Genomic DNA, 10,125 nt, shown 5'->3' with positions numbered 1-10,125 from the left:
GAGGAGATAAACAACTCTGAGTCTTAACCCATTTTTTTGAGGTCTTGTGTTTGCAGGGCTAGTAAAAAGAGAAACAAATGTATATAAAAAGAAGTAAAAAGTAGAACAGAAGATACTAGAGGCTGGGAAGGGGAGGGGGAAGAGAGGGATGGGGAGAGATTTGTTAAAGAACACAACATTCCAGCTAGAAAGGAGGAATAAGTTCTAGGGTTCTATAGCACTGCAGGATGACTACAGATAACAATAACATATGGTTTCAAATAGCTAGAAGGAGGATGCTGAATATTCCCCAGCACAAAGAAAGGATAAATGTTTGAGATGATACTAATGACCCTGATCTGACCACTATACATTATACGTCCTGAGCCATCACTAGGTACCTAATGAATATGCACAATTATGTGTCAATTAAAAAACTAAAATAAAATGCATTAACTTTGATTTTTAAAAATACTGCATTCACGTATTATTTATCTCAAGCATTACTGAGCGTTTTAGCAAACCCCCTCGATTTTGTCCGATACTACTTTTGAGTCTAGCGCCTCCCTGTGGATGTCGTTCACTCTCAAAGGACAAATGCTGCTTGCGTTGCGGACCTCAGCTCTGGCAGCAGCTTCCCGGCTGCAAATTCCTTTTGAACTTGATCCACAACAGGTCCCATGGGGTTTTAAATAGTTCCCTCTATTGAAGACTTGTGCCCACAACAAGACAGTGGGTACTTGTGCTCTTCCAACCCTTAGGGCTAGAAAAAGGGCAGGTCCTTGTCAATCACTCAGGAATGAGCTGAGGAGGGAAGGGTATATATGATTCAGAAGAGACAGTGGTCCCAAGGCTGGTCAAGGTGGACTTACTGGTCTTGAGGGAGTCCACTTTGCCCAAGACCTTCAGTGAGGACAGAACCAAGTCCCCCCTTCCAGGCTCTGTCTGGGCTGGAGAGACAGCCGGGGGTGGGGAGATGGAGATGGGCAGAGAGGGGCACTGGGAAACCCCCCACCGCCCCCAACCCACGTGGGTCCCTCTTACTTGGGGTGCCTGATGGGAACTTCCAACACCAGCTCTGGAGGAATCTGGAAGAGCTCAGGGTCGTTGCCGTTGGCCTGGAGCAGGAGCGGCAGGACGTCGAAGCGGCCTCTTGGGGGCTTCCAGCCCTGCTGCACGCAAATCTGCAACCAGACCCGGCCAGGTAGTGCCACCGTGTCCCAGTGTCCCAGACCCTACACACATGGCTGCTCTGTGGGAAGGGGGGCTGAGCAGAGGTCCGGATGCAAGCCCCCTGCAGCCACTCCCTCAGGAGGCTCTTGGACCACGTCACCTCCTTTATAAAGTTCTCCCTGACATCGCCACGGAACTAGTACAACTTCTTGTGGTCCCAGGGGGCAGAGGGCAAACCTTTCCTCCAGCTCTAAGCTTTGCAGTTTTGGCAAACTGTTGCACCTGCCCTGCGCTCACCCCACAAGTGTTCGCATTAGTCGCCATAAGATACAAAGAAAATCTACTGAATTTGATGAAGGCAGATGTATTAGAATTGCTACACAGAATGCATTTCTTAGAGTAGCTGTCCAATACAAATATAATTTGAGCCGCATAAGTAATTAAAATTTTCTAGACATATTAAAAAAATCACAGGTGAAAGTAATCTTATTAATACGTTCACCTTAAACAATATAGTTTAAATTCAATAATATCCTTAATATTAATTTATTAATAATGTATCAATATATCCTAGTTATATATTTGGCATTAAAATTATTTCCTAATTTTTCCTAATATTTCCGAATCCAATAAATATATCAAATGTATGTAATATATAACACAATACATTAGATATCAACAGTTATTAATGATAAAATATTAATATGAATGTATATATTTAATATTAAATTTAAATATGTAACAGTGATTAATCCAGTAAATCTATTAATTTATTAATATATTAGCCTCCCACTATATCCGCATTATTATTATGGCGACATGAAAAATGACCAGTGAGCTCTTTCCTCCTCCTTTTTGCCCTCAGGTTTCGAGATCCGGTGTGTATTTTCACGACGGCACATCTCCACTGGGAACCACTACATCTCATGTGCTAACAGCCACACGTGGCCAGCGTCCTTATGGGACACAGCAGGGTTAGAGGGTTTGGAAAGATGTAACTATTGCGGTTAGGTTTGGGCTGATTCTTTGTGTCGCGTTAGGGGAAGCTCTAAATCACAGACTTAACAGAACAGGTCCCGGTCAGCGAGTTTCTGGAGACGGAACGAGAGGAAGAGGCTGGGGCGTTTATGTTCTGGTGACCACGAGGACAAGGTCAGCCAAGTACACAGTTAGCGCTCAGCCAAGTGGAGCAGGGAGTCTGGCTGCGTCTACCACGGCACAGGTGCAACTCCTGGTCGCCCTGGTTACCGCTCCCTCCTCATGACAATAACATTTTCATAAGAAAAGCCGAATGCAAATGAAGTCGGCTGTCCCGGGCACTGCGGGAGGGAGCAGGGCGACCCTCAGCCTGGCCAGCTCCATCTTGAGGGAGGTCCTGGGAGGGAGTGTTTGAGGGGGATTTGGGCAGCGGACAATGGAGAAGCTCAGCAGGGCACGAGTTGGGTGACAAATAAAAGGTGGTCCAGGCCCTTGTGCCTGAGAGCGTTCTAGACACGGGGTCTGCCTGCGGTGTCTCCCGGGGGCACAGTCCATATAAGCTCCCGTGTCTCACCTGTGCCACCTGTCCGCGTACCACCTGGAAGGAACACCAGGTGGGGAGATGGTGGCGTTTGCTTTCCTGGTGGCTTTTAGGAATTGGCTTGGGCTACCAGCAATTATGTGGGTGCTGGTGCCATGGAGAGCCAAGCCCCCTCCAAGGGTTGGGTGGGTAGAATTGTTATGTCCAGAAATGGATGAATGGGTGATAGGAATCTGACACGTTACCCGACTCGGAAAAGGTGGATGCCAGATACGGCTTCTGTCTCTTAGCCGCTCCCCTGGTGGGAGGCAGGACACTTGGACTGTCCTTCTAGACTTCCCTGTCTACTCGTTTAGCAGCCTTGGATAACTCACTTGGCCTTGTTGAGACTCAGTCTACCCATCTATGAAATGGGACAACAGTGCCTGCAGGAGGGTTGGGCAAGGTAATGGCATGAAATTGACCAAACGACCAGCTGAAAAAGAACCAGAGGATGGGGAACAGCCCCGTGGGGTGATCTGTCTAGAGGGGAGTAAACTGTACCCCACTGGCGCCTCTCTCTGTGATGATAACATTAAAGGGAGAAAAGCCTGTGGACAGAGACAGTTTGGGGGCATAACAGCCCAGGTGGGAGCAGGGGGAGTGTCGTATGCGCTCGCACCTCTGTGAACTCCACGTTGGCGGGGTCCCCCAGGGTGGAGCCGTCGGGCTGCTTGTAGCCGGCGTAGCGGATGAGCTGGGAGTTCCAGACTCGGAAGTCGTGCCTGCCGTCTGTCCTCTGGGGAAATATGGTGATAGCAGACCTGTGGCAGAGAGAGGGGGACCCCTGGCATCAGGGCGGGGTGTGGACTTTGGGGACATACTGAAAATGGTGCCTCTCAGGCCAACAGCTGCTTGAGGCTCAGGGTGGATGACGTCCGTGCCAAGGTCCCCAGGGCCAGTCCTGTTTCTCCCCTGAAACCACTCATCTGAGGAAGGCCTGGAAGTGGCAGGCCCCCGCCAGCTTGCTGAAGGAAGGAGAAGCCTTCTCTATCTGGAGACTTTTTTTTTCTGAGACAGGGTCTTGCTCTGTTCCCCAGGCTGGAGTGCAGTGGCATAATCACAGCTCACAGCAGCCTCCAACTCCTGGCCTCAGGTGATCCTCCTGCCTCAGTCTCCTGAGTAGCTGGGACTGCCAGTGTGGGCCACTATGCCTGGCTAATTTTTAAAAAATTTTTCATAGATATGCGGGTCTTGTTGCCCAGGCTGGTCTCAATCTTCTGGCCTCAAGTGGTCCTCCTGCCTCGGCCTCCCAAAGTGCTGGGATTACAGGCGTGAGCCACTGCACCTGGCCTAGCTGGACACTTTTAAACAATATTGACTTGAGCTGGTCTTCCAGGGAGCTCTGCTGCAGCCAGTAATCTCCAGGGAAACATCAGACCCCATTTCCCTTTAAGAACATACTACTAATTCCCAGTTCCTGTCTTTCTCCTAAGACCATCATTAGTTTTCATCCAATTGCTCACCTCTTGTACCAAACCGAAGTTTACAGATTTATACAATTAAAAAGAAATCAGCTTGCATTTGCACTCACGTTTATTTAAAAGAAAACGGTAGGTTGCCAACCACTGGGCTTGCCTACCTGTATAGAACCACAAAGGCTGTATTTTTTTATTAAATTGTGGAAAGAGGCCTGCAGGGTGGCTCACACCTGTAATCCCAGCATTTTGGGATGTTGAGGTGGGAGGAATGTTTAGGGCCAGAAGTTTGAGACCAGCCTGGGCAACATAGTGAGACCCTATCTCTACAATAAATAAAAAAATTAACCGGGTGTGGTGGCAGGTACCTTTAGTCCTAGCTACCCAGGAGGCTGAGGCAGGAGGATAGATTGAGCCCAGGAGTTCGAGGTTGTAGTGAGCTATGATCGTGCCACTGCTCCAGCCTGGGCAACACACTGAGACCCTGTGTCTTAAAAAAAAAAATTTGTGGAAAGATGTTGTCTGCTGACTCTCCTAGCTAAAGCCCTGGTCTCTTTGCTAAAAGAAGACCAGCACATGTTAGAGAGGTGATAATGATGTCTTAGCATCAAACTGAGCCTTTCTCCTTGGCATCATCAGAAGGATTGAAAAAAAAAAAACACCAAAAAACAGAAAGGAGAGTAACTTTTTCACGATGTGGTTCAACGTCATCTCATGCCAGGAGCTCTCGCCAGCTGGACTCACCGATTCCATCCGTGGACTGAATCCCAGGCCACGGAAATGCTGTCCTGTCTTTGTGTCAACACGGGGCTCACATCTGAGGTCCAGCCCATTGCTCATAGATCTTCCCTCACGCACATTCCTTCCCGGGACTTTGCCCTGCGGGTCCCCTTGGCTGGACCCCCTGTCTCCTGTCATACGTGCTCATTCAAGGCCTAACCCAATCCGCTTTGTCCACATGGCAACGCCTGTCTCATCTAGTGCTGCCTGTTTGCTGAGCTCATTTTTTCAAGGCCTTATTCTCTACACAAGACAACGTGCCATTTCATACTGCAGGGGGGCGCGTCCCACCTGGGGGCGAGTCTAGAATCGGGCTGAAGGCGAAAACCACACAAGTTCAAAGGTGTCTTACAGATCTTTGAGCAGAGGTGCCGTACTGGAGACGAACGCAGAATGAGTCTAACCGTTTTCCCTCCAGCACGGAAACCCATCTCTGTTTCTCTGTTGAGCACCAGACAAAGGGTGTCTGTGTGATGTGTTTCTCTAAGAGGCATGTTTAGAAACACCAGAATCGCACGCGGCGAGCGGCGTGTCATGCTCACTTTGTGTGCGGGAACCGAGGCCAAAGGAGGAGACGGAACACACGTGTGTGCCTCCAGCACGGTGTCGCTGAAGAGCAGATCGAAGGTTTAAATTCTCTCTCTATCTCTCTCTCCCTCCCTCCACCTTGACCTTCCTCTCTTATGTATGGACTATTCCTATAACCATGGCATATGTTCTCTTATGGTTCTCATTGTTTTCAGACATGGAGTTTAAAAGCTAAATAAAAAAGAATTCGCTGCATATTCTCTTTCATAGAAGATCTCATGAAGACCCTGCCCCCCACCTCTGATAGGTAATTGGAAAAAGTGGAGGTGCCCTGCCCGGCCTGGGGACCCCTGCCACTGGCTGCTCATACCACCGCTTGAAACCACCAGAATAGCCCGTAAGCTCCGTGGGGGGCCTAACCTTGACTGGGTCCCTCTTAAAGGTCAGGGTATGCCGGAGGGTTCTTTGATGTTCTCTGAGGGGTGAGGGGTCTTGGGAAGGAGGCCTACATACCGATGCCTCCTGCAGGCCTGGGCTTAGGCTACAGGCCTGTTTGCTCCTGGTGGACGCAGGCAGCTGGAACACACTGTTTCCTTCTCAAGGAAGAGACACAGCCAAGAAAACTCATGCTTACTACAAATAACCTGCTTCTGGATGAGCTCAGGGTAGCCTGGGGGCTTGTGGGAACATCCTGGCGGTGGCCCCAAGGTGGGATTGGCCCTCAGCAGCTGGGAACAGACGCTGCAGCAGCAGCGACTGAACGGGACTAGCAGGTGTAGCCGGCTGCCGTGGGGCTCCAGCTGTCCCCCTCCATCTGTCCCTCTCCCAGCTGGGACTTGCCAGCGTGGCAGCCTCCAGCCACATGGATGCCTTCCTGCCCGGGCCTGCTCCCTGTGGTTTTGTTCTTTGTGTTGGTGCAAGAGGAGTCCAAGGCGTGGCTCAGCTCCGTGTGCTCTGAAGGAGCAGTCCCCGTAGCAGCAGGAAGAGAAACTGCCTTTTCAACCAAGGCAGATTTGGAGGCAGCTCCAAGCCACAGAGCAGGACACAAGAAAAAGCAGGTCACCACCAGCAACGGGCTTTCCCTATTCCTGGGAACCTAAGCTACTTCTTCCTGCCCTCTCCATGGGGGTATTCAAGGGTGGGTTGAATGTGATGTGTGTGGCTGTAGCTTTGCAAACCGCACGGGTGTCTGATTGTCCCAGAAGAGAAGGAACGTGTGACGGGATATGGAAGGAGGGTGCTTGGCCCATCACCCTGGGAGGGGAGCCTTCCTCTGGCAGATGAGCCGACTGCAGAGCCCAGGCTCAATGCTGTGGGGACACCTGACTCCCCGCTCCCCACGCCCAGCTGTCAGCTCACCTGAGGTTCCCTTTGTTGGTGGCGTACTTGATGTGGTTGCAAATGTAGTTGAACATCCCATGAGCCGTGGTGCAGTCGCGGGCGTCAAACACCTGGAAGAGGCACAGGGTGGGATCGGTTGCCCCCCACTTCCCTCCTCGGCCTCCCCAGCACAGACTTCCTATTTTAGGAGCGCCTGGAACTCACTCCTGCTGCTGCTCCACTGGGGTAACGAGCACCTCACTACTGACTCTCAGGCTGGGTTCTATATTTTCTTTTTTCTATCCTAATAACCAAGGTCAACCAGACCAGGAAAAATCCCCTAAAAGAAGGCATGGAGTGTGAGCTAATATGGGAAAGGGATGGTGGATAAAAGAGGGGCTTTTAATGGGCTGGTTACATTAGGGATTAGAAACCAACACAAAAACTAAACAAAACCCCCCAGTCTTGATAATGAATCCACTTCCAACTTTAAATTATTCTCTAGAATAAAATAATGCCAAGGGACGCAGAAACTCATGTCTTCAGGGAGTAGGCAGATAAATAATCAAAGGGAGGAGGCGTAAGGCAAAAGGGAGTGGTGCGGTCTGCGGTAAACTGGAGAGTGTGTTACCAAGAAATATGCAAATTCATTTTTAAGGAAACACTGTGTTGGCTAAATAAGACATGACTGTCATCCGGATTTGGCCATGATCTGAGAATCTGGGACCCCATGACCACCATCTGATATGTCACCATGGCCACCCTTGGTAGGAGCTGGCCCTTTTTAAAGCTCCACTCACTCCCCTCCCCACCCATCCACCCCTCCTCTCACTGAAGGGCTCTTCAAGGCATGTGAGCCTCACCACCCACCTGCAGCTTGGACCACTGGATCCTGCCGACGCAGCGGGAGGCGTTCCGCCAGGCGTGCTTGGCCCCGTAGATGAGTTCTGTGTCCTTGAGCTGGTAGGTGCTGGTGGTCTCGATCTCTTTGTTCACCTCTTCCAGCCTGTCCATGTGGGCTTTGGAGCCGAATCTGAGTGGGCAGGGAAGGGACAAGGGAGTGTCACCCTCTCTTCCGAATTAGAGGTTGGCAGGAGGGGTGAGCTGTTTGGGGAGGTTGGGAGCTACAGAAAGTCCCAAGCTGATTTCTGCACACGACAGTTTGAGCAGGAAGTAGAGACTGCAAACTCAATGCCCACACAGGTCCAGCACTACACAGACGACTAAACCCGCCAGGTGGGAACTGCGGCAAACAGGCCAGCCCAGGCCTTGTCCAAAGGGGGACGGCCACGGCTCAGCTCCAGCCAATTGTCACCTGAAAGGAATGAGGGCCCAGTGCTGCTCGATATTCTTTCGAGAGAAACCGGGAATCTGATTTTTAAAGAGAACGATTCTGATTTTTAAATGTTGGCAATGAATTCAGTTTTAGAAAGTTAAAAAAATTATTATGGAAAAATTTAGGCTTACGAAAGATATATGGAAGAATATAATAAACACCCGTGTGTCAAGCCTAAGAGCTCCTTAGTGATGACTTCCCCATCACAGCCCACTCCCTGCCCAGAGGTGACTGCTATTAATATCTTGAGTCTGGAGTCTACGATTCTTATATATTTATTTATGCTTTTGCCCCGTGAGTATCTGTTCCTAAACCATATACAACATCAGTCTCCAACGTTTTTGGCGCCAGGGACTGGTTTCATGGAAGACAATTTTTCCACGGACCAGGGCTGGGGAGGGCGAGGAGGATGGCGAGTGATGGGGAGCGGCTATAAATACAGATGAAGCTTCACTCACTCTCCTGCTGCTCACCTCCTGCTGTGCAGCCCAGTTCCTGACAGGTCACAGACCCGTACTGGTACACAGCCCAGGGGTTGGGGATCACAGATGTACAATATCATTCTACATGTTTAATAAGTTTATACAGGGCTGGGAGCGGTGGCTCATGCCTGTAATCCTAGCACTCTGGGAGGCTGAGGCAGGAGGATCACTTGAGCTCAGGAGTTTGAAACCAGCTTGAGCAAGAGCGAGACCCCATCTCTACTAAAAATAAAAAAAATTAGCAGGGCATGGTGGCACATGCCTGTAGTCCCAGCTACTTTGGGAGGCTGAGGCAGGAGGATCACTTGAGCCCAGGAGTTTGAGGCTGCAGTGAGCTACAATGACGCCATTGCACTCTACCCAGGGCAACAGAGCGAGACCGTGTCTCAAAAAAAGAGTTTATATAAATGGCGCCATACTGGATGTATCCTTCTATGACTTGACTTTTCTTTCTTTTGCTCAAAAGTATTTGTGAACTTCAATTCCATGAACATGCAGAGCTCCAACTCCTTCATTTTTTTACAGTTGTATAGTATTCCATTACTGGAATATACCACAACTTACGTATCCATTCTCCTGTTGATGGTTTTAAGATGGTTTCTTGCTGGTTTTTTAAGAGTCATTTTTCCTACCATAAAGAATGTTTCAGTGAACATTCTTATGCATGCTTCCTTGTGAACAGGTGTGAGAGTTTCTCTAGGAAACTAGATACACACGTAACGTGTATATATATAGGCATGGAATTGCTTAAAATATTTCAAATTTTAAGCAGCTCTTTTCAGGCCAACAAAAGCACTTCTGGGGGTCACCTTTGGGCTGCTAATTTCTGACCTCTGTGTATGGCAGGTAGAGGCCTCAGGGTCAGGTCTTGCTTTAACTGTCTGCAAGGTTGGAGCCGATGTCTTTGTCCCCAGCACTCAATAACTTACTCCAGGCTTCCCGGAGCTGGCACACACTTGCCTTTTAATTGACGAATAGTACTGATCAATAAACTCTTTGGCGAGAGGGAAGAGCTGCTCTTTCGTGCGGACGTCTTCCGGCCTTCTCGTGTGCAGGGAGGGGAGCATGATGGAGCCCATGCAGATGTGCTCCGTGCATCCTGTCTCCTGGAAGACAGAGAGAAGTGGCCATCGCTCGGTTTCACCCCGGTGTGGCAGGTGTCAGGCTGCACACCTGGATCTGATACTCATGGGCACGTTTACCCAGCCCTTAATTCTCAAAGGGAATTTCTCAGGCACCAGCTTTAAATCATCACTAGGCACAGTCATCAGCCAAGGTCAGGGACAATAAGCAGCGTTTTAAGATTCCTAAAGTGTTCGCTCTACTCAACTGGGGGAACAGGAGCTTTCTGCCTAGGAATCAGAATCACTGATACTAAATTCTGAAATATTTTTTCTTTTCTTTGGTGAAATGGTTTTCTAACTGTGAACTTCCAGGAAAATGCTTCAGTGGCCACTGTAAGAGTATTCTATGCTGAATGTTTCTCAAATAACTATTAATTTTGCCCAGGCCTCTGTCAGATCTGTTGATAAAGTGATTTATTACTAGACG

General features: G+C 49.4%; 1 protein-coding gene across 1 annotated transcript in view; it reads right to left on the bottom strand.

Moving 5' to 3' along the window:
• The window catches only part of NOS1 (nitric oxide synthase 1 (neuronal)), a 78,307-nt gene that overhangs the window by 41,828 nt on the left and 26,354 nt on the right, over positions 1–10,125 (bottom strand). Inside the window, exons 4-8 of the mRNA XM_012662895.1 lie at positions 9,535–9,680; positions 7,627–7,789; positions 6,796–6,887; positions 3,333–3,474; positions 1,024–1,163 (exon numbers count right to left, since the gene is read on the bottom strand). Coding sequence (XP_012518349.1) covers positions 1,024–1,163; positions 3,333–3,474; positions 6,796–6,887; positions 7,627–7,789; positions 9,535–9,680 — 683 coding nt within the window. The remainder of the gene's footprint in view (positions 1–1,023; positions 1,164–3,332; positions 3,475–6,795; positions 6,888–7,626; positions 7,790–9,534; positions 9,681–10,125) is intronic.

Source organism: Propithecus coquereli, unplaced genomic scaffold, assembly GCF_000956105.1.
Source record: "Propithecus coquereli isolate 6110/MARCELLA unplaced genomic scaffold, Pcoq_1.0 Scaffold789, whole genome shotgun sequence".
Classification (NCBI taxonomy): Eukaryota; Metazoa; Chordata; class Mammalia; order Primates; family Indriidae; genus Propithecus; species Propithecus coquereli.
This window is presented reverse-complemented; position numbering and strand designations above follow the sequence as displayed.